This window comes from Aquila chrysaetos, chromosome 3, assembly GCF_900496995.4.
Source record: "Aquila chrysaetos chrysaetos chromosome 3, bAquChr1.4, whole genome shotgun sequence".
NCBI lineage: Eukaryota > Metazoa > Chordata > Aves > Accipitriformes > Accipitridae > Aquila > Aquila chrysaetos.
Window position 1 is genome coordinate 10,679,466 of NC_044006.1, and position 25,362 is coordinate 10,704,827.

Genomic DNA, 25,362 nt, shown 5'->3' on the forward strand with positions numbered 1-25,362 from the left:
ATGTCCATTTGTACTTATGAACACAAATTTAACCAACTGGTAGATACAGATTCCCTATCATGTTATCACAACAGAAAACAGTTCATGTTGTTAGGGTACCTTAAGAGGAGTGAGGTCCTATTGCATTTCCCGAAAGTGTGAGGTCTGCTGTTTAATGATTCCACTTCCTCCATTCCAGGTAATCTTTTTCTGGAGGTTGTTCTCTTCTTCCACTATGAATTATAACAGACCATTTATCAGGGCAAAACCAAAGGAAGTATGGAGGGAAGAATAGGCTAATGAGAGGCAGTGGTAACATTGGACTTTAATCATGTTGTGGTTCTTTTTGTTTGGGCAAACTGCATGTTATTCATATTTCTTCCATTTGGACCATAAGGTCTTCAAATTATATACTTACATTGCATCTATGACACCTTAGACTCAAGACTGATACAGAACTTCAGGTGTCAATAGAGTACAAATACTGTGCATTTTTTTTCCCCCTTTTAACCTTTGGATTCTGTTATAGCAATTATAAACACATAACTTCAAAATTAGCTCTAACTTTATATAATGAAGGATACAGTGATAAAGTGCTCTCATTTTTCATTGATATGTGATGCTCTACAAAAATTAATAAGACCCCCCCAAATTTTTATACTTGTCTTAAAAGCCGATCATAGTAAATGTAGCTGTAGAACTGTAACATTTAACATTTTTATCTATTTGCTCCACCTGCTGGTGCATATTCCTTTTAAAGCAGTCTTTAGAAGCCTAAATGTATTAAAAATTTGGCCAAAGATGTACACAAGAGACATACATGACTTTAAGCTGAATTTATGTAACCTACTAATTTAATCCAGTCTGATCCAAACATTTTCCCAGTCAAAAAAAGGCCAATGGAAGCACAGACTTAAGGAAACATGACCCATAGCTCACTTTTTGGACACTGCCATTCATTTTTATTGTGACAATAATCCAGTCAGCCACCATTTTCCGTCATCTATTCTTCTCCAATAAATGTTTTCTCTTCCACATGGGCATCTCTACATAACTGATTTGTCTCCTGAACTTTCCAAGATTAATTTCTGCTTGGACAATTAGTGCAAGAAAATCATCCTGTTTCTTCAGCCCGTTTAATTGTTCTCTGCTCAGAGACAGAAAAAAACCCCACTATGATCAACAAGCACTCTTTATAAAAAGTTTTACACAAGCTTAGATTTCTTTCCATTCCATCTATTGATAGTATTTTTTTTAATTTATTTTTTAAAATGTTTTACAAGGAAATAGTAACAACATGCCCATTCAAAAAAAAACCCAAACAAACAAACAAAAAAAAACAAACAAAAAAACTCCAGTTCTAGGCTATGACATTTTCCAATAATACTCTGGGACAGAAGTAGCTTTCCATCCCTTCTTCCCTTCCCAAATTAGAAATGGACAACACAAAAGAAAACAACTCTCTCTGCTCCCCCAAACCTAAAATCACACCCCAAGACCTTTGGTATCAGATTTTTTTTTTATGTTCATAAAGAAACTTTATTTGGGGGTTCCCTATCTAACTAGGTTAAGCAGAACTAAGGTTTGTCGCATTACCACCAGGTTTTCTGGGGCTGAACTAGCACTTTTTAATGACTGCAAAACTTTAACTTGCTTTAACTTCCGTATTATTATTATTTTTATATTTTTTCTGTACACTAACTAATAGTTTGCAGTAGTGATAGACTGTTTGACTGGAGCCAAGAAGAATATCTGGTGTACAAAAGACCCTGAAATTACCATATAGACACCACAGGGACTGAAGAGAAAAGTTGTTCTGGCATTGAATAAGAAGCAAAGAAAACCAACACTGATAGGAAATGGGTAAAAGCACTGAAAACTGGAGTATATTTTGATTTTTATTTTTTTTAAATAAAACCAAAGTACATACATACCTTATTCCTAGACTACCAATCCAGTTTGTGGGGCTAATCTGCCTAAATGACCAGACTATCAAGAGTAACTTGTTTAGCATAGTAATAAAACAGGTTATTTAATGGCAACAAAGGAAATTAAACAGAATTATAGAGTAAGATGAGATACATCAGAAATACATCATTAGAGAACAATTTATATTTTTTTAAATGGAAAAAGTTTTCTTTAGCAATATTTTATGAAGTGAATAATCAGATCCTTACATATGCTGAAAACATGGCTCATGCTATGGATTATTGATTATCATTAAACAATCAACAAATCCTCATGTAAAACATGGTGTAAAACAAAAACATGTAAAACTAGTGTCTCTGCAAAATAATTTATGATATTTTCAGCAACCTTTCACTAAACCATAATTTTAGCTTATACAATCATTAAATTATATTTATGTGAATTCATTTTTCATAATGCATTTTTAAAAAACAACACATTTCAACACTAATTGTTTAACCAGAAAAAAGACAGACAAGTTGATTAACTGAAAAGAAAATACATCTTAAGGGGAATTAAAAACAAACCAGTATATTTGTTACAATCAGACAGTCACACATTGGTCAATGTAGTCTGGAGTACATTGCTGGTTTCACTGAAAGAGTAACTGAATATGAGAATTTTAGGGGATAATTGTAACAAATAAATGTTACAAAAATATTAGTTTGCAAACATTTCTCTCTTGCTCACAATCATTAAATTAATGAGCTCAGTTCCAGCTACTGAGACTTAAAGCTAAGCATCTAAAATTTCATAGTTTACAATATCAGTGTTGTTTTACCCATGTCTTCAACCACTAGACATTTTTTGTGGTAAAAGTCAATATTCAGATGGTTTAAGAAAGGCAGTACATACATGCTTTTCAATTTAAGTAGATGCAGCAGCCCATTTTAATATTAAGAAACAAATATAGATGAAATATTGCCTCCTCCATCCAAATTAATTTTATCAAAAAAATAATGAAACTAATTATTTACAGAGTTACACAGCATTCAACGAGACTGAGCATTTAGAAATTCTAGCATTTTTCAGAACTTGCTTAAAACTCCAGCTCCCAGACAACATCCTGCATTTTTAGAACCTACTCTGAATGATTTCAGTTTTTAGTAGACTTGAACAGGAGCAGGCAAGAGCAACACTATTGTCCACATTGCTATGCCACCATACAGCCTCCACTCTATTCCACTTCATGTGGCCAACTCAAAACCTCAGTAAGAGGAGAACGTAAAATATATCAGCTAAACATTTCCTGTTACTCTGCTTTTAAAACCCAAGACAATCTGTTCATTCGTATTACACAGTTCAAGAACAGAGGTACAGATTTGTAACGTAAGCTTTTCTGCACTGCCTAAAAGATGCCCTTCCTCCTACCTTTAAAAGAATATTCAGGAGATAAAACAACTCTTACATACTCACTAAGAGAAAAGGAAGGTTAAAAGTAAGAGGACCTAATTTTGGTTTCCCAAGAAAGCAGATGCACAGTAATATTTTATATTTTGATGTGCATATGACTACTTGCAAAGGACCTCTGACATAAGAATTAACAATTCGATTGTGACAAGATACAACATACAGTTGCTCTGAAAGTCTTACGATATACATAAATTAAAATCTTAAACTAATGTAAAAAGAGCTTAATAGGATCATTCATTACAACATTACATTACTAGGGAACATGCCTCAACATCTGCGCTGACAGATTTTATGCAAGTTCAGCAAAGTCTATGTGGTTGAAACAGGAAGAAATCGGTGTCTAATTTGATTGTTACTCTGTGTGACATTCATAATATTGAAAAAAAGTTTAAAATACAATCAGCTTAGTTCTCAAAAAAACTAAGCTATATTTAAATATCAAAAAAAGAAAAAATCCTAACCAACCAACAACAATCCACAACACAAACCCCACCAAACACAACCCTAACATGCTGCAGTCTTTATCCTAGACCTCAAGCATAGGCTGACTTGCCTGTTTCATGGCACTTAGCACCTGTGTTTCTAAGACTTTTGAAGATACTCTGTGACATAAACATGACTTTGCAGTACTCTCGTTACCTTTGGCTTAGATTTGGCTTTAATTAGGTCTCATTCAGCTAAGCACTTCTGTATGAAAATTCTACTGTGCCTTTTGGTTTATTGACTCCATAACAAGATGCCTGGATTTACCTCAGAACTTGCTATGACACAAGGGGTTTGGAATTGGTTTAAGTATTTGGTTAAAGATAAGCAATTTCAAAGACATTAGACATTTTTGGCAACATTTTTGGCAATGTTTTTGAAAGCTGCAATTCAAAAGAAATTGTCAAGCACTTGGGAATTCATAGTTGATTACCTACGTCTCATACCTTCCCTACAAAATATTGCGCTTAACACATAGAACAAACCCTGAATGTGGCAGTGTTTTCTAACCATGGAACAAACCAACAAATTTTCAATTAAACAGTATAAAAGGATTCTTAAAAGTAATTGCCGAGAGAAGCTCAGAAATGTCTTAGTCTTGTAAATTTAAAAAAGAAAGAAGTTGCTTAAAATACATCTAAGTACTCCTTTTTCACTTGAGTTCTACTGTTCTGATTCCTCATTCCCACTCAGCCAGAAAAAAAGACATTTAAAGAAAAACGAATCATCTTCATCTGATTTAACCACCACTTCACATTTCAGCTTTCACATATTCTCCATTAGCAAGCCAATGAAAAACAAACAAAAATCGTAAGAATCACTGCCTTAATTCAGTTTACTTCTAAAAGCATATACACTTGCTTTTTTTTGTTAATGAACTAGTTGTTACACCAACCTGCTCATTTTCTTTATTTCTAAATTCAATGGAACTATCTTTATATCTGTAATTTCACTGTGAAATTTGCAAGACCAGTGCTTTATATAAATTAAAACAGACTTTTTGTTGCAAACAGTTTTTTGAAACACCTTCACAATAAGAAGCCTAGAATTCATTTAATGCATTTTGTGTTACTGTATGTATCCAAATATTTAATATATAGACAGTGATTTTTAATTTAAAAAAAAAAAATCAATCATGCTGTAAGGAGGAGATTCTTACATCAAATATATGTGTACATGGAATACAATAGTAGCTATAAATATACTTGCATTGTATTTGTATTTCTAAAACAATAATTTAAATAAACTATCTTTAAAGAAAAAATTCAAGCTTCTTTGAAATGGCCATCATGAGTGTCATGCAATAAGAACATTTAAGAGTGTAATCAGTTTATTCAAGTGGCAGTATTAGGAACATACTTTCTGATAATACTGAAAGAAAAAAAAAATCTTTAAAGTTCAAAATTGTCTAGTTTTATGTGCCTAGAAGTGGATACTAGCACCTAAACCACTGTCTGGATTCACTTTTGAAAGCCTGGTAAATTAGGTGTGCACAAATTGAAATCTACAGAGACTATAAGCTTACAGTTGCAGTATACATCAAAGAAAACCTTATCTTGTGAGCAGCATGCCAAGAAATACTTGAAGGCTAAGCAAATCTCACCAAAACTGCTCAGAAGATGATACTTCTATTGAACAAGGCATTCATTATTTTAAAAGTTTATTAAAAATATTAGCAAATGTATTCTAGTTCCATGGTAAACATTTTCAGTAGAAATTCACAGGCTTAAGTGAAGTAATGTAATATTCCTACAATCTATTTGCAGAGAGAAAGTTATGGTAAATAAGAAAGTGAGTTAATGGAACTTATCCAACATTGAGATACCAGCCTCAGATCTATGAGAGTTACTTACAAAAATACCATTAATCTTTTTATAATATAATCATATTAATATTAAAATCATATCCAGATAAAGTGTTCACATAAGGAGCAAATTAATACCTTCATGGACATAAAACCCTTGAGTCAGACTAAAATAAATCATTACCTACAGGTCAAGAAAGAAAGACAAAGGGTTATGCTTGGTGAAACATTCATTGCAGTATTGTTTGAGCACCTCCCTTGAACACCTTCTGAGTAGAGTCAGAAGTTTAAGACTTGCCAGTTACAAATCAAAGGAAAAAAAACAGTTGAGGAAAAAAAGAAAGTCTGGCACGTGACTGCAAGCATGAAATACTGACTTTTTAGAAATATCTGGAAGTTTTGTCTTTTATTTCACAAGGGCTAAGACTATAACACATTAATCAGCTATTTTTATTCCCCTTGCCCCATCCAAGACAGTACAATCCACTGCAAAATCCAACAGGCAGTCTAGCGTTTTTCCCAAGGCACACAATTTGCATCTTTACTAAACATTAGTCTCACCTTTATATTGAAAGATGACTAGTGATGTCCTGTCAGAATTTGCCCTCTCTCTAAATCTGTAATTTTTAAAGAGAAATCAGGTACAGAACAATTTTTGCTTTTTTACCAGGCTACTTCAGATATACCTCTTACTCCATGTAAGATGAATAAATAAAAAAGTCTTGGGGAGGGAAGAGTGGGGGAAACACACAGACATGGTAAGATCTTTTTGGTGCAGAATTTTGATTTTGTAAACACAAATGAATAGACAGATAACTTAGCCTTCTGAAGCATCTGTAATGCAAATATTACAGAAATGTAATAACTTCTGATCACAGAACCCGAAGTTCAAACCAATTAATGTGTTTTTGTTATTAAAGTTAAGATGGCTACTGGGTTAAGGTAGATCAAAGACAATCTTGTCATAAATGTAGGGTCATTAACAAAAATACTTTAAAAACATAACCTGATAGTGTCTATTGAAATAATAAGACATCCAAATAATAGCTTTGCAGTGTCCGTTTTTTAAGTCACAGTCTTCTGTCAAATGTTGTCTTCTGACACTAGCTTGTATTCTCATACTGGTTTTGATTTTCTTATTCTTGGTGATGCTCCACATTCTGATTTTGCTGCTCCATTGACAAAGGTAGCTGTAATTTTAAATTAAAGTATAGTAAACAAACACAATTTTGCTTCACTTTAAAACATATAGAAACTAGACTGGGGGGGGGGGGGGGGGGGGAGAAAAAAAGAAGCTTAAGCATTTGCTTCCATTAAAATTAACTTGGAGTCAAGTACATAAAATGTTTAAGAACTTTGACTATACAAAGTTGATATGAGCAGGAATCAAACAAAAGTTCCTTCTAAGTCCAGCCTCCTATCTCCAGGAATGAACGATGCTTCATGAGTAGTATTAAAAATGGGGTAAATACAGAGTTGTCCTACCAACATAATTTCTTTCAGGTTCCAGGGGAACCTTAGTGATTTCCTAAGGTCTAACTTGCATTTAGACCATTGTTTTATTAGCCACTGACAGACTGAACCCCAGGAATTAAATCTCAATCCATACTTTTGCAGAAATTATTTCTCTGTATTTTATATCTCTCATGTTAGTTTTAAATATGCTACTACATGAAAATTGTCTATTCTTATGTTATGAGAAACAGCAAAGAGTAGTTTGCTATTTACCTGCTCAAAACTTAAGATTTTAGAACTCCGTGGTGTCTCCTATCAGACATTTTTTGAGCTAGGTGGTAGTTAGTCTCTCCCCTTACCCTTTAACCAGGATCTTAGTTTAGTTGTTCATTATTTCTTAAATAATTTTTACTGATTCCTTAGGATTTTTTTTTCCTATTTTAAAGCATTATTAGTATTACACCAGTACGGCATGTGCTATCCTAGACAGTCTGCCATTTCACACTTACTAGCTTTGTCTGCCATTAGCTTAAGAAGCTCAGCTCACAGCATGAAAAGAAGCTGCAACAGGATAGATGGAACAAATGAAGGATTTACTGTACACTTCTAGTCCTTCTTTTGCCAATTAAATCTGGCATTTATAGTATAAATGGCATAATCTGGATTATTTTGGCTACACAGCTCTCCATATCTAACAACCTCAAATATATATTCTTTTCCTATACTGTTGGGATCCTACGCAAATCATGCCTACCACTGTAAAGACACATTAACTGCAAACATGTCTGAATTCCATCTTAAGAGCTGAAGGACAAAAGGATTCTATTTACCTTCAAGTAGACTAAAGAAATGACTTACGGCTAATGCCTGCAACTAAACTACTGGCTTCAGTAGAACCCAAGCTCCCCTTCAGAATATTTCTACAAGTGTGAATACTTTTGCAATTAGAAATAAGATAAACTGATAAACAACATACATCTTTCCACATATGCAGTCAGAGAGCTATAATGCCTGTGCTATTCTTTGTTATACTCAATTGAAGCAAACATGAAGTCAAACACAGCATCACTTCTGCTACTCTAAACTGTAATCATCTTGGGAACTTAAGAATTGTGCTAATTTCATAAAACAACACAGAAAAGCAATGAAGTTATTCATCTGGAAAGGAGAGAAGGATCTGCAAGACTAGAGAAAAAAAAGAAAAAAGGCATCTGCAGTTACATTCAAAACAAAAAGGCTGCTCTGGAATGCTAAAGAAAAACAATGTCATGAGCACCCTAATGGCCTAGAATCTTCCAACTGGTTTCAGCCAATGCTGACTCAGCTAGTAATCTCTGAACGCGAAGAGCTTCAACCCCTCTTAGTAGGAACTAATACATAAAGATCAACTTCAGAAAGAGAGCCAGCCTGTGGTAAAATTCCCAAGAAACTGCATTTTTCAAAGCTCTACCCAAATCTCAGAAGCGATTCCCAGTCTTTCATACATAACTCTATTGAGTGTTTTTATATACATATATATATATATATGCATGCTAACAAGACTATGAAATTTCACTCTTCATAACTCCTATTTAACTCACTTAAAATTGATATAACATTGGAATTTGGAACTTATACAATGTCATTTAATTAAAAGCTCTTCTCCATTAGTTGTCTTTTGCCAGCTACTATGATGTTCCTTTGGAGTTCTTTTCCAGTGGGTTTGATGTTTGTTACATGATGTGCCTTTATATAGAAGAACAAACATAATTTTAATGGTTTGAAACATAATAGAAGCAGAACTTACAAAATACAGTAGGGATTTTGGATGATATCATTTAAAAAAAAAAAAGTGTTAAATCAAAAAAATTTTTAGCAGTATTGTAAAAGACTGATTTAAAACTGAAAGAAAACCCTGGAATCATTAAGCCCAGTTTCACGAAATATTCCTTGCGTTTAGATTAACATAGAGTTCAGTGAATAATCCTGAAAATTACCCAGGGCTAATACTTCATACAGTTAGCACTCTGTGTGCTGTCCTGTTAGCAATATGGAATTAGAGAAGAACATGCCCTAATGTTTGAAGGAGGTATAATACTATCTATATTCTCTGCATGTCAGGAGACAGATGTTTTTGCTCTTTTACAGAAAGGAATGATATAAGATGATACATCTGGTATAAAAACATTTGGCCCAGAAATAACTGAAAAAAAATATTACACCACTGACCTCTGTTTGGTTCCTTTTTCGTTCGTTTGTTCTTCGTATTAGTTATTTTTTTCTTTGGAATCTGGTTGTTAACATGCTCTCTCCATTTCTTCAGCTGAAAATTTATAAATTTCCACATCATCCAGGCCTGTGTTAGACAAACAGCACCCAGGCAGCCAATCCTAATAAGATTTGAGATTTTGGAGACAGTTAGATAAAAGTTTCAGTTAACTATTAATAGACCGCAAATCTGTACCTATTTTATTTTTTCTCCAGAAGTCTGCTATCAAAACAAGTAAAATCTTCCTACCATAGGAAACCAGACGTATCAGAAGGCTTTACCCAAGACAAGGTGTGTCACACAAGAAGTGAATGGAAATCATATCTAAGTATATTGCTAGAAGCAAACAGGTTTATCAAGGAGTTATGACTATAGCTTTCAATGGCCGATAGGAAATTGCATCACTGAGGCCTCTTCTGCCAAGCAATCTATAAATGAAAAATCATGTAGATTCAAAATCGCTCCCACACACTTGATTACAGGCATTAAGTTATAAGGGTGAATGTTAAAGTGATGAGCTTATGCTACAAAAGTAATAAAATTTTAAAATTAACAAGCAAGAATAAAAGATATACAAAACAATATTTTAGGAAGGCACCAAACAAATAGTTAAAAAATTATGGGTATTAATATCGCCAAATGATACTATGTCCAGTATAGACATAGGGAAAAAAAAGTTTAGAGATATGATTATCAACAATTAATTTTAAAAGTTTATTTTTTCTTTCTTGTTTTTCTATTTCCCATAAATCCTATTCTACTACTTTTGTGAAAAGAAGATAGAAAAGAGAACAAAATTTCCCTTCCCTTAAAAATAAGAGAAAAGCAGCACCCAGGGAAATTCTTCAAAACACATTACCATTCTGGATTGTTTTATTAAAAGATATTTTGAAATGCCACATTATACAAGCATGAATGTCTACTAGCCTTGTTATACCTCACAGGAAGTACATTGAAGTTTCCATCTGCTATGGAAAAACCTGGATCCTCTGCTCTTGCCAGACCAAATCCAAATGTGAGGACAGATAAAGTTAGGGTCAAAAGACGCACCATTACGAAAAGTAGAGCCCAAATGGTAAATCTGAAAACAAAATAATGAAATGAATGTGCTTTCCCCTTCTAGTCCATTTCTTTTCAATAAAGTCAAACATACAAAGAACTTTTCATTAAAATTCTCTCAGTAACGATAGGGAAATGTCCACGGAGGGGACCAATAATTACAGAAAAACTTGGTCATCGGCAAACATTCAGTCCTGCCTCATTACACAATCTTTTGACTAGAAAGTACAGTAAAGTAAAAAGATGCATCTCAAGCTGGCATTCATGCTGTAAGCCATTTATAAGTAATGGTGATGCTATAAAGCCAGAAAGCTGATGCTAAAGGTATAATATACATTTATTAAACAGTTGGAAGGTCAAGACAATATATGCAATTTTTAACAGCCAGATGTTTATAGGACAAAAAGGTAATCAGATAGCTAATAAGTAACAAATGACAATTATTTCACTTTATAGATAACAGAAATGCCATCCTGCAAATTTTCAGCATCTAGAAGTTTTTACTACAGGATGTGGAAAAAAAACCCTGAAGAACAGTTTTATTAAGCTGACAATAATACCAATTTTCTAAATTAATTATTACTGCCATTACATAAAGATTTATGTAGGAAAAAGACTTCATATCCTGTGACTGATGAATGGATTAAAAGAGACACTACCAATGTGAAAAAAAAATCTTTCCAAAATTTCCACTAAAAAAAAAAAAAAAAAAAATATCTAGCTCGTTCAACTGATTTCAAACTTAAAGAAAACATACTTCAAATCTCTCACAGTATAAGCAAGACTGCTTAAAAAGGAGCTCTTCTCAAAATCTTTTTTTGGAGAAGGGTGTGAAGAAAGCTACAATGTCTGGATGTAAAACTGTAAGAAGAAACAATAAATTCTAAGCTAGGAAAAATACCTAGTATTTGACATTGTGTTGTTTCTACAGTTCACATTATAAGTACTACATGTTATAATAGAAATAAAATGCCCCAAATGCTTCTGCAATTCATCAGCTATGAAAACCAATTTCCATTTCCAGTTATTTAAACTGTGGTAATGTTGCACATGGGATAACTGATTTCCAGCCAAAGACAGACATAGTTGCTTATCTGACCATTAGAATCTTCATAAGACAGGAAAATACGTTCTCCTAATCAGTATATTTAACCTTCATGGTTTTGGATGGCATATAATGAAAAGCAGATAATCTCATAGCTCCAAAAAACTCACAATTAAGTATGACATACAAGTGAAAGATAAACTAACTTTCTTGCACTTTCACTATTTGCATCAGTAAACATTGATTTTTGCAAAGACCATTCAGTATACCTATTCAAAACATTAGCTTAAAGGAGCGCCACAAACGAACCTTGTGAAAAGATCAGAAAGAGCAGCAGTATTACACCGCCTCAAGGGAGGCTACCTATATATAAGGGACTGCATGAAAGAAAGCAAGGCTTTCGTGATAATATCTTCCAGTTGGGCAGTTGCTCAGAAAAGGAAGAAAGAATAAGAGACAAGAACACATAAATGGGACAAGGCTGCTTTATTCAAACTGGAACCTCCAAAAGTCTTCACATTCAAATAGTGAAATGTATCCAATCCTTCCTAGCATGCCTCAGTTAAAATATCTCAGTTCCCCATCTCCTTCCATTCTCAAATGCATTACTTTTATACCCATTAATTCTCAGAATACTTGAGAATCTTAATCAAGAGATGTATAATTCAAGACATCTTATCAACTACATGTTTTGAGACATTACCTTCTCTGTTGTATAGTTACCTCCCTTTCTCACCTTAACAAAAGGAGAGAGACCTGCAAGAACTTACAGGGAATGCTGCTTTTATTACTTCTTTGATTAACTGTTTTTAAAAACAGATGTCCCTACATACAAAATTTATGAACATTTAAGCAAACAGCAACTTACAGAATCAGAAGCCAATACATAGATATCTGAGATGGGACTTCAGCAAAAGCCTCAGCAAAACCTTATGATGATGATCATGAACTGGTGTGTTTGCTTCCTTGACTCTATGTAATGACAATAACTTGCTTGTGGATTCAAAGCAGGCAATATTGGACACTGAACAAGTAATATTTGCTACCTGAGTACCTTTACATACATGCAAATCCATTTATACGCAATTATTAAGCAAAGTTCTGCCTTTTAATTAAAAAATGCAAGATTTACCCTTTTTGCTTGTTTTCATCACTGAAGTAGAAGAGACGTGAGGCGTGAAAAATGAGTTCCACTAAATAGTGAGGTACCATCAGAATTAGCCCCAAACGCTGCAAACTATAAAACAGAAAAGTTAGGAATTTTAATGAAATTATGAAGAAAATAGATCTATCTATTCAAAATGGGCATGCAAATACTTACTTTAATATATAGGCACGCAAATACTTACTTTAATATATAGGCACCAGAGATATGAGCAATGTAAAGGCAAATATAACATAGCTGCCTGGGAATATCTTCCTAAAATTAGAGAAATTATAATAAATGCTGTTATAGTTTAACTATATTTTCTGAAGAAAAATAATACAATTTATCAGGTTTGGTTATTTTTCACACTACTGTACAAATTTCTGGAAAGACTATCTGAATCAAAAACTACAGACCACCTGGACTAAATTAGATAGGAAATGCAAGCAATTAATATAGAAATAGTATATAAATAACTTAATATACAAAAAAGAATGTGTAGATATTTATGTAGCTAAAATATTAATATGAATAATTGGAAAAAATATATATTTAATTAACTGTATTGACAACTTCTCTCCACACCTTTTGGATCCTTTGGAAGTATAGCTCCAAGAGTGCGTGAAGCCAATAGGCTATCTGGCAAATATAGAAGAATTTTACCTGAAAACTAAACAATAATTCAGGTTAAGACGACACAAGGTGATGAGTTTAAGCTTTCAACATGAGATAGAAGATTTTATTTCATTATCTTAAATTAATTCTGACTCACTATAGTTTATGATTCCATAATCACACAAACCTCAAATACAAACCGACTCTGTGGTGAGTTTTTTGAATTACCATCCAACTTGCTTCTTGATAGCAAGTTCTGAATTGCCTTTTGAGAAGTAGGAAAGAAAAAACAACAAAAAACCTAACACACCGAAACAGTTTATCTTGTGAGCAGTGGAACTCCCTTCCTAAAATATGCGTATTATCCCCCTTCCCTTTATCATACTCTTGCCAGAGAAAAATGGAGGCCAGGGGGGATGGGCAGACAAAACCCACAATTTCATAAGTCATCTTAAAAAAAAAAAAAAAAAAAAAAATCAAGCTATAAATCCCCTCTAATTTGAAAATTCAGTCTCCGACAAACATGCTGCTTTAGTGTGAAAGAGTTCAGCGATCCTATTATATATCCTATCTTGCGAACACTTTCACTTTAACTCAGCTACCATAGTTAAGTTAAAGAAAGCTAAGAACACATGTAAGTATCTCTTGGACAGATGTTAAATTCATCAAAAACTACCTTTGGATAAAACAGCTGGCAGTTTTCAAACTGAAGAAAGTATTTTCATCTAGTTGCCATTCTTACAAGGTACCAATGTCACTACCTTATTAGTGGTTCCCTAAAATTTGGGGTGGATAACTATTCAGTGAAGTACCAGATTTTTTCAAATTGAAAATAGAACACTTACAGCATACGAGAATGGGGATAATCTTTCCAGAGTGAGGTTGGGTTCATCATGAATTCTTCCTAAAGAAAAAGGCCATTGATTTAAGGACCTTCTTAATACTTGAAGTCTATTTTTAAAGTAAAAACAGGAAATAGACTGTTACTTACTGCATTCAAAATACTTGCTCCCCATATAAATGAAAACAAGTAGAAAAATGCTAGCTGTCCTGATTCATTGAATTTGCTGTGCTTTGTTTTTGACAAATGCAGACGTCTATTAATTTTCTAGAAACAAAAAGCAGATCAATAAATGTAATTTCTAAAACAAGAAAGCTATTTGGGAGTTAGTGTTCACTCCTGAATTATTTTTTCTATTTTTTTTTTACTTCCCAAATCTCCCATTCCTCAATCAAAATACATAGCTCCCACTATTTAAGACCTTGATCAGCACTTTGTATGACAATTAGCTTCAGTAAGGCTTGCCACTATCAAATCTCTTTGTACACTCAAAAACCATTTTTGAGCTTCTGTGGCTTAGATGCCCTATTTGTGAAGACATTCTAAGACCCTTCAATAATAGATGGTCTTCACAATGGCTTTAACAAATTCAGTTTACTTTGCAACTGGTATAAAAGAGCACACAATGAAGTTTGAGCTCCCTCTTTAAGGTGAAGCTCAGCTGACAAACAGAAATCCATCACTGTAGTAATTTTCATTTTTGATCTTCTGAATATAGCTTATGAATCTAATGCAGCAGACTTCATTCACAGGTATTTCTAGTAGGGCATGAACATTTAATGTCTGTTTTTACAGAAAAATATAAGTTATATTGATTGAAAGAAAGATTCAGTGGTTTATACCATTAATAGATTGAGGAAATATCACTATACAAATATTATAGAATCATTCAGGTTGGAAAAGACCCTTAAGATCATAGAGTCCAACCATTAACCTAACACTACCAAGTCCACGACTAAACCAAGGTCTAGTCACATTTTTGTCAAAGAACAAAAGGATTGATCACAACAGGGCTTCTAAATGCTAAACCATTCCTTGTACCACAGCTTACACTTAACTTAAGAAAATCTCTCAGCAACTGATGGCTAAAAATAACATGTTTATAAAATAATTTATATCCCAGTAATAAACTTACATCTAATATGTACTCCTGGATTACAGCATGCAGATAAATAGCTACAAGCATGTAGAAGAAGATTGTGGCAAAGTCTTTTGGACCATAGTCATAAAAATGAAACTGCTCACTGTTGTCATCTAAAAAAAAAAACAAAACCAACAAAAAACCCCGAAGTGTGTATTTTTACATTCTTATGAAGGAGTACTCTGTGCAACTGAAAAAGGGCAGCAGTGACCATTGTTCTTGGAATTTATGTTAAATTGATACAGGATACTAGTTATAAGTTTTACGTTTTTGAAAATCACTTTTTATGCCTGATTAGCTAACTTGAAACTTCTTTTCCTTTGATACAATGACACAGTTCTAAGCCTAGAACAAAGTATTGAGAGCAGTATACACTGAACCATAGCTTCAATCCATTTCTTTCATCTAGGCCATCAAAAAAAAAAAAAAAAATTAAAAAAAAAGAAAGAAAAAAAAAAAAACCCACCAACAACACCCCCCACACACCAACACCCTATCCTCTATACTTTGGTAAAGACCAAATGAGATTCCATCATAAGAAGCGTGACTATATGTAGGAAAGAAGAAACTATATAGCGAGGAACCCTAGTAGTTCAACACATCGGCAAGTAACAACTTCCCCAGGATTAGTAATACGTTCCTATAAATCAAAAACAAAAGTGCTAAAAAAAAAGAGCATTCACACTGTTACAAAAGTACTTCAAATGTTTGTATTTACCATGTTTAAGTGTGGGAGAACTTATAAATGAAATTCAATTAAAAAAGCACGTATCAGGAGCAGTAGACCTAAGGAAGCCTTATTTTGTAGGAATGTCTCTCCTTTGGCCCACAAGACCCATTACAACCACCTCACTTTTCTTTATGCATCTGAGACTGCAATGGAAAAGAAAGAACTTGTACTGCAACTCATCAAGAGCCACACATCCTGATTTACAGGCTAGCATGTCTAACATTTATATTCTTCTGCTTTCACTTAAGAGGCAGTAACTTGGATGTCTCATCTATACAGCCGCCACTTTTCATAAATATCAAGGAATTCTGTTATCTTTAAGACTTCTACCCTTTGTCAAAAACTGTGTTGTCCAAATGCAAAACAGCAGAAATACAGACATCAAACAACTCTTTTTTTCCTAAAGGAAACTAGGCTAGAAGGTGTCAAGGGAGCAATTACTGCTTCCTGTAACATGAAAGGTACCTTAAGGTCCTAATGCACAGGACATCCATGTAATTCTAAGTGTCACATGTCCTACTTCCATGTTTGAAAGCAGCTTGTGATATAATCAATGAACAAGTAATCGCATAGCAAATGCTCTATCTGCTTAGTTCCTAGCACTTTTCTTTTTTTTTTCCCCAAAATGGACCTTCACTAGTAATATATTCATTGTTTTCAGAGGGCCAGAGTCGAGACCTCAAAATTGCTTGTGCAGAACTCATCCACACCTCCTATTAAAACTAAGGGAAGCTATACCTTGTTCATTCCATTGTATGTATATATATATATATACACACACACCTATTCATGCACCAAACACTATGAAGAAGTCACATCACAGGCATCTTGGTAACTGAGACATGGATTTTACTTTTGTCTCCGCTACAGGAGATTTCTACTTGATGCTGCTCAAATATCAGTAAAACAGAAGCCCACTGACTGTGTACACCTCAAGTGTTCAACATAAATCATCTCAGAAAACAAGAAATAATATATATTCATTACTGCAATGTTGATCAATGCACTATTTTGAACATACTAAATGCAGTCAGTGCTACATTATTTCAAACGGTCGTAGCATAAAGGTCTGAAGTTTGGAAGTCAAGATCAGAACGAAAGTCATAGATTTTTGCTAATTTCTCTGGACCTTAGTTCCCCATCTGGAATAATTCTACCACAGTACCTATTTTTTCCAAGACAATGTGCAGGTTAATTCCTGGAAAGAATTGAAAGTTATCAATACTATTAAAAAAATTAAGTTATCAAATAAGGAAATTCCATTAGCTGCTTACCACTCCTGTATATAGTGCAGCAGGTACAAAAGATTAAAAAAAGTAAATATTTTTGGGGGAAAAAAAAGAATCAGTACTGTCTCTCTTTGTTATTTAAAAGCATGACTGAATCAGCAACATCAGTTACTTGAGAATAATAATGTGATATTTTTGAAATATAAACCACAAACCTATTACTAATGACATACAAGAAATCATGAATAAGCAACAGATACATAGAAGATTACCAAAATATTCTGTTACTTGATAACTCCTGTTGATTGTATCAAAAACTGGAAAGAATGCATGCTTCTCACATCAAAAGGCAAGTTAGTAGCAGTGTTAACTACAGAAAAAATAACCCAGTATTATTCACAAGCAACAGAGAAAACACTAGAAAGTTTCAGTGAATACAGTATTAGTAATCCAAAAGCAGACAAATATGAGAGTTCTACTACATTATAAAAGTGAAGTGAATCGAAGTCTTGAGGGGAAAAAAAAAGAGTAATTTTTAATAGTTGAGCTCTTGCATTACGAGAAAAACAAAATAGATTCGATTTAATCTCACCAATGGTATAGGTGACATTGTACTGCACAGCAATAAAGATGATGGTGCTCTTGGCTGGGGCCTGAAATTCAAAAAGAAACAAGGAAAAAGTATCAGATTTTTCAAAAAAGCTAGACTATAAACACCCAAAACTAGGAGATTATGCCATCAACAAATGTTCTCCCACACATGATTTAAATCAAAGAGGTCCCGAAAGTGTTATTCATCTCTCACAAATGTGGAGGCTCACCTTGTTGCAAATCCTTTAACATTTGCTGCATAGGGTCAGGACTTGAGTTATGCCCTTTTAGCGAAGGATCAAATTACTCACTAACATGTTACTAAATAACATTTTAAAGTGTTTAGAAGTGTAAATGGCTTTCATTTATTTCAAAAGTTAAAAGACTCTCTAGATTAAATCAGATGGAAAGTTTCACCTAACTTTGCAAGGTATTAAAAAAAAAGTGACATTCTGGTTAAGTGGCCGTATAAGTACATAGAGTATTCAAAACATCATAGTAGAATGATAAGATCCACCAATTTCTTGTATGATAAATCCAGCATTTTCTAAAAATTACAGTACAATCAAAGTAACCGATGGTATACTTCTACTGTTACTTTTTCTCCAGTGGCAAAAATAGTTTATTTAAAAAACAACAGAACAAAAAGCCCCCAACACTTTCAGCCATCCCTACCTCTTCAAAATGCCTTCCCATTCCCATGTTGCAGTATATTTAGCCCTTAGCTGTAACAATGGAACTGTTTATAATGTGGATTACTGTATGACCCTACAGCTGAGTGGTAAGAGGTAAATATGTTTGCTTAGTTCAGTTGAAAACATTTCATCATCTGGTTTGCACAACTTCAAAACCAAACAGTTATGCTGATGTAACTGAAAGAGTGGTAAGCTATAACACAGGGATATAAGAGGAAGGGAAAAAAAAAAAAAAAAACAACAAAACTGGTTTCTTTGTTGCAGAAAAAATGCAATATGGAATTACATCCTACACTGCCAATAGCAAATACATTTATTATGTTTATAAGCACTCAGTTATCTAGTTCATAAATCAGACAAGTACAACAGGCATAATCTGAAAACTGATGTAACAATACAGTCTTGTATCTTTTGCGCTTTCTCTTAAACTGATCTTCATAGATATGACTTAAAACAAATAAATATAAACTAAAAAACCGAAAGCTATTTTCCTCAGATGTCACACCATCTAATTTCTGAAAGTGTAACTAACAACATTTGGAGCTATATAAAACAAGCACTAATTTATCCAGCTACAAAGTAAGCAAGAGGCACAACAATGCAAAAGAAGATCCTCTGTAGCAAGAAAAGGGAGAAGGGAAATCACTTAAGTACACTGGCAGTGCACCTGTGAAATTAAGCAGTAGAGGAGTCATAATACTGGAGTGCTTTTAAGAGGAAGTCTCATTAAGGAAAATGAAAGTACCAATTTTTCTGGCATACAAAATCGACTTTCAGACACTGCAATTCTACAAATAATTTAACCTTTTGTAAGCCAGCACTAACATCAAAAGGAGCAATCCTGCCTTTCTCTTTACTACTAGTTACTTCTTGTCTCTGTCCTACACTTGTGCCATCAAAAGCAGTGGTGTGGTGAATTGGACAGGAAAATTATACAAGTTAAAACTGATCCAGCAAAACAGGAAGGAGGAGAAAACCCTATTAATCTTAACACAGATATATTTCCTAATATGCTGCACTGCTCAGCTACAGAAGTTCTTTTGTGTCCTTGATGGGGAGAACAAGCAGCCAGAGCATCAATACCAACTTAAAGCGTTCATGGAATGAGAGTGCGAAAAATTCATTGCCAACTGCTCCTGGAGAGACAGGGAAAAATATACAGTTACGTAAGTATGGAAGTCATCAGCACCTAACTAAAACAAACATGCTTGCTTTCAGTAAGTCATCACTCAGGACCCACAGCAACAGTCTCCCTTGTAGAAGGGCATTCAGGCAGCACCATGTAGCTTCAAGCAGACCCCTTCATTAGGGAGTTTTCCTGAGAATAAGTGCTTATTTTTGTGTTCTTTGGGAGAAGAGTGTGGCAAGAATCTTTGCTAGAGCCCAGCAAGTTAGGTTTTCTGTTTGTCCGTGAAGCATACAATGTAATACTACAAGCATTTCACTCTGCTGGAAGTATGGGAGCCCCATTAGGTGGTATTCTGTGGTAAGATAGCCACAGATACAAAGATGATGTAAATTGTTCTAGAAAGAAAGAAATCATACAAAACACTCCAAGATGATACTAGAAGCTTAAAGAGAACCATAAAGACTAAAAGAAAGGTTTCTTTAGAAGACAAGGCCCACTCTGTTGTCAAGAAAAGGAGTAGGATTGGGCACATAAAAGACTATAAATATTCTCAGATAAGGAAGAAGAAAGAAAATAACAGTTAACACACTAAAATTTAACTGCCACTTTTCAGTATGTTATAATCAGAGTGAATCTCCCTACACACATCTATAGACCTCATAATAATCAGCAAAGTTAAGGTATGGGAAAGTACAGTTAAGGTGCATAAACAACCTCATGTAATTTTAACATACTTCTTGTTTTTTGGATGGTCTCATGGATATGGGCAATTGAATGCCATGCCACCTAGAAAAGAAAACCCTGTGTTTACTATAGTACTATGTAAGCCCAAGCAAATCATTCAATAGGTAGTGAACTGAAAAGTTTCATTTACACATTCTTTAGCTTATTAGTGTATAACCTATGGTACCATGGGCTAGATTAGGAAATCTGCCATTGACGGATGCATCTGAAGTTACTGTAAGCATAAAATGCTGTGAAAAGCACTGATTTAACAACAACAACAACAAAAAGCTGCCCTTCAGTGCTTCAAAATTAAAACCTAAAAATAATTTTACTTTAATACAGAAAGGAAATCAAGACCAAAAGAAAATAGACATAACAGCTGTGTAGACAAGTTCAGTAACACTTATGAAGCACTCAATATAGAATCATGATAAATGTCACCAAAATTTACTGGAAAAACATCAGTATTTTTGTTTGTTTGGCAGACTCGATTACCCATTATAAAAGTGGTGTAAGATCTAGACAGTGAACAACAGAAATATAGATTTCATTCAAATAACTCTGGTATGGTTTCTGCAGTGAATGAGGCAGAGGTATAATACAGAGGTCTAACCTGTTACATAGCACCACTGTTCCTCCGCATAATAAATGCAAAGGTGTCTCAATCAGAAAAGTAACTTTTGCATCAAAAAGGAGATGCTGATGTTTAAATTATACAATAAGAAGTATAATAGTATATATTCAAACAAGCACAATAAAAGCCTATCACAAGCTACGCTAGAGTCTGGTCTGCATTTGAACTTTTAGAATTACGCTGACTAGAAATGAGATAATTTGCTAATTATCCTTGGGTGTAACTAACATTAACTCACTCTTTTTCCTCTAAATGAAATCAGCTTAATCAAAAGAATAAAGCTCACCCCAGGGGAGCTGCACAGTCCTTTCCAATACCTGCAGAGTTACAGAAATACAACTTCTGTGGTGTATAGAAAGCCTGAGTTAAGACAAATGGAATTCAGAGACGAAACTCCAGAAAACATAATTTTTTTTAACAGCAAAAGGACACAGAGCAGTATCTTTTTAAAAGTACCATATATAAAGATACATAAAAAGTTCCATTTGGGATCCCAAACAGGGTTTACTTAATCCCAGGTGTAGACATTTATTTTCTTTCTTAAAGCCTTCATCACCTGAGTTGTCAAGCTCCTAGCTATTATTTTAATCCCAAAACTGAGTTCCACATTTAATATATTAACTTCTATGACATACTCCTCCATAGACAACACAACTTATTATACCTCAACACTGCATTTGTCCACCATTTAGAAGGAAATTATCTGACCACCACAACTGCTTTCTCTATTTCTGTCCAGTATCCTCAATGTTTTCAGAAGTGGATCAAGATATATACAAAAAAAAGCCCCCCAAAAACCCAACACCACAGAACATCTACATGTAAGTATTTTATCTCAGAATTTAACAGTACTTTTAATTTAAAATGATCAGATTTTTAATGTTATCCAACTGATGGGAAACGTTGAAATATTTCAGTAAAGTATTTAAGTTGTAATAACAATAATAGTTCAGGAAAGTATTTAAGTTGTCTATTCAGAATTTAAACTCTATTTACAAAGCCTTATCGCATACTCTACACCAACATAAAATATTCATGTAGCAACACAGGCACACACAAGGCTTTTGTCCCAAAAGTGGGGAAAAGATGCCCAAGAGAGATACCTAATCCACCACCCCAGAAACTAATAAGCAGCTTGCACACGGAAATAAGCTTTATAATAACTTTCAAATACAAAGGCAAAGAGGAATTCAGAAATTGGGCTGAGACTGTCTAATCCCACATTTTTCTTCACATTATCCATCGCTAGGGAGCTGAGCCAATGACAGCAATGGACTGAGCAGTGGTGCAAAAGGGCGACCAGCAGTTTTTAACTACCATCTAGTTAAGCATGCTCAAATCATGAGACTGAAACCCTCTTTATAAGTGTTCCTAACTGCTTTACCACTTGGACTTTTGAACCGGGGGGGGGGGGGGAAGTAAATAGGCACAACAAAGAGACATAAAACGACTCTGCTTTAAGCAAGGGGGGCGTGAGGAGCTTTGTAACTCAGGAGACTAGAACTGAGTAAAAGGGACCTTATGGGAGGGTGCTAGGAATTAAACATATGCAGAGATGAAGGAAAACCGGACCAGAAAAGACAAGAGCAGCAATCTGACAGAAGAGGCTAAGAGCGGGTTGCATAGTGAGAGTGGGAGCTGGCAAAGACAACTCAGTAGAGAAGGCACTGGGGAGTACGTGAGCTGGGGCAGGACAGAAAGAAACGAAACTTGCTGCACGCGGAAGCAGCCGAGACATGGAGAGGAGGGTGCCCGAGCACAGTGTCACGGAGTTAGACCTCGGGGCAGAGAAGAAACGAAGACATAACCCTGCAAGGAAGAAGGGAAAAGGCAGACCGAGCCGGAGGGCGTAGAGCAGAGCTGCTTGGCAGCGAGGCTGAAGCGAACGGAGGGACGTACTGGGGAAGCTCCAGAGCGAGAAGCCGAGGGCGCCGCAGCTGCCCCACAGCAGGACCAGGTGCTGCTCGACTCGGCAACCACCGGCCCCCTCACCCCGTCCAGTACCTCAGCTATGAGCCCCAGCAAGAAGACCATCACCAGGAAGGATGCAGCATCAGCATGGTTCTGAATGATGAACTCATGGCTTAGCACCGCCGGGCTCCTGTTTTTCCTGCGGAACCTCATGGCGGTGACAGCTCCCAGGCCTGGGCAGCCCCACCGAGGGGAATGGTACCTCTCCCTGCACCCCAACAGCCGCTACCTCACGCACGGTAAACGCCACCGGCCCAAAAAGGCCCACCCCCTTTCGAGTTCCAGCCAATCAAACTTAAGAGTGCTTATGATTGGCAGTCCTGGTAACTAATCGTTAGGCGGTCTGGAAGAGCTGTTTCTAAGGAGGTGGTGCTTCGAAGGCAGTTGGGTACTTGCGGCGGGAGAGGGAGTCCGATCTGAGTGACACGGTTCCTGCCAATCCCATATGCGGGTGGGTGGGGCTCGCTCTGACGGCCGCTGCGGGCCTTAGTGGGCGGGGTTTGGTTCGTGCCAGAGGCGGGCTGGGCGCTGAGGAGATTCTCGTCGGCAGGGGCCCAGAGGAACCATCGTCTTTGGTTCCGTTCGATCCGGTCTGGTCTCTGTGTAGGCTATGCTCGCCGCAGCTCCAGTGGCGGCCAGGTAGCTCCGTTCTCGTAAAGCCTACGAGGCACGTTGGTCGGTCTGCTCTCTTCACGTGTCCCTGGATTGCGGCCCGCCTAGGTGGTGGGAAGCGGCTCCTCATCATCCCCTTCTAGAGTTCAGCCGCGCTCTCTCACCTGCGGCTAGACAAAAGGGGAGAAACTGTTGAGAAACTCCCCTTTTCTTTTTTTTCCCATTAAAATGGAGAGAAAGGGGATTCAGGGTGCTTTGCAATCCTAAAAACGTGGACATTTGGCTATCTAGCTGGAATTCGGGGGGAAACCATACCAATTTATCAAAAAAATGTCAACAAAGGAAAGGTTGAAGGCCAGAGGGTGGCATGGCATCCCAGAGAACAGGGTTGGAAGAGAAAATAAAAATTAGGTCCCATCTGGCAGCCGGGTGTCTCCCCTGCTGTACTGAGTGTGGCCTCAGCTGATTCCAGTGAAGAGAGGATCCACCTGGATCCAGTTGCCAAATATGACATAAAATACAGTTCAGCTGTAAAGTAGTTTTGCTACATGTTGATTATTAAATATTTAATGCTCACTGAAACTATTTTTTAGTATGCCTGAATTTGCTTTCTGTTAAATCTTCTGCTTAGTCACTGAGTTTGGCTACTATGCTCATACTCCTTTTCCCACCTTTATTTTGAGTTTCAGGCTAATATATTCAGAAACTGGATTTTATGTTCGAAATTAAGAATTGCTACAGAGCACATGTGCTATTTGGGAAACAGCTGCCATGCATGTTCTTTTTCTCAGCTGAAAAGATTTAAAAGTTAAATACTTGCAATAAGTTGTTTACAAATCATGACTGGTTTCTTTTTTTTACAAAAAAAGAAACAATAAAATTGAAAGAATTTCATAATTGTTTAGCATAATTGCTGCTTCTTGTTTCTTTTTTTTTAAAGCCATAAAAATAATCCTGACTGACAATTAACTGTGATTCAAAACAGTTTCATTTCTTCCTGGAACACATTAGAAAAAGGGGGAAATAATGCTGAATAGGAATGGGAAACAAGAAACAGGAACTTGGAACATCATTTTGTAACCCAGAACATACTAATCTGATACAATTGATAACATTCTTTTTGGACCATATCAGAGTGAGCAAGATAGTTTAGATTTTCATTGTCTGGGAATATGGTTTTCTAGAAGATCAGTACTCTAGAAGATCAGCCTACTGTAGTAGGCTGTAGGGCTTTAAGAATTGTTCTATACTTGTATAGCTTCTACATTTGTAGCTTTGAAGATAGTTTTGCTTTCAGCATAAATTTCAGCTCTTATACTTGCTTAAGTTCCAAACAAGTAACATTGAGTTTTTATTTTTAAACAAAACTAAAGCAATTTAAGAGCAGATAACTTCTATGATTTGTTACTCGCTTACATAGATGCATGCTTTCTTTAGGACAAGGTAAGATTTAATACATTACTCAAATTTAAGATGCATAATTAATCTATTAATTACACTATCTTAGCAAAATTAATCTTGAGGCAGATTTGCTAGCTACAAGACTTGGAAGATTTAGAGCATGAGATACAATGACAAAATCAAATATGATAATTTATAGTAATATTAAACTAGTGTTCAAGTGCATGCTTCAAGAGATATCCAGTGACTTCTGCTCTTCTATATATACTAGCTTAAATTTTTAGTATAGACAGATGCTGTATGCTCAAGAGAAGACCACAGTTGTCTAAACTGACTATGTCAATTAACAAAAAGCTTGAACCTATTTTTGCAGTAAAACATTGTGTGTAGGAGGCAAGGGAAAAAAAAAAAAAAAGGTGTGATGTTGCAGACCACAGTTTTACTCT

The 25,362-nt window shown here is 35.3% G+C and overlaps 1 protein-coding gene across 6 annotated transcripts; it reads right to left on the reverse strand.

Moving 5' to 3' along the window:
• Positions 1–1,670: 1,670 nt before the first annotated feature.
• On the reverse strand, positions 1,671–23,318 carry LOC115339651 (translocating chain-associated membrane protein 1-like 1). Of its 6 annotated transcripts, none has more exons than XR_003922790.2 (11): positions 22,925–23,318; positions 17,750–17,810; positions 15,193–15,311; positions 14,208–14,324; positions 14,062–14,120; positions 13,187–13,271; positions 12,804–12,874; positions 12,587–12,691; positions 10,278–10,431; positions 9,311–9,471; positions 1,671–6,837 (listed from the first exon to the last, which is right to left on the reverse strand). XR_003922790.2 is itself a non-coding variant. In XM_030009915.2 (11 exons), exons 1-11 carry the CDS (start codon positions 23,054–23,056, stop codon positions 6,764–6,766), a joined length of 1,128 nt encoding a protein of 375 aa, XP_029865775.1. In that variant the 5' UTR covers positions 23,057–23,305; the 3' UTR covers positions 1,671–6,763. The 6 variants fall into 6 exon arrangements, 5 of the variants coding, with proteins under 5 accessions (XP_029865775.1, XP_029865776.1, XP_029865778.1 ...); XM_030009915.2 differs by having other exon boundaries at positions 10,288–10,431; positions 22,925–23,305; XM_030009916.2 differs by having other exon boundaries at positions 10,288–10,431; positions 22,937–23,304.
• Positions 23,319–25,362: the final 2,044 nt, after the last annotated feature.

What these genes read in the sequence shown, in the direction of transcription:
- LOC115339651 (XM_030009915.2), bottom strand. Translation starts at nt 23,056, where the DNA reads ATGAGGTTCCGCAGGAAAAACAGGAGCCCGGCGGTGCTAAGCCATGAG. An exon ending in TATCCCCATTCTCGTATGCT is followed by an intron (nt 13,272 to 14,061) that starts GTAAGTGTTCTA and finishes ATTATTGTTTAG; the next exon opens with TTTTCAGGTAAAATTCTTCT. An exon ending in ACTTCCAAAGGATCCAAAAG is followed by an intron (nt 12,875 to 13,186) that starts GTGTGGAGAGAA and finishes CTCTAATTTTAG; the next exon opens with GAAGATATTCCCAGGCAGCT.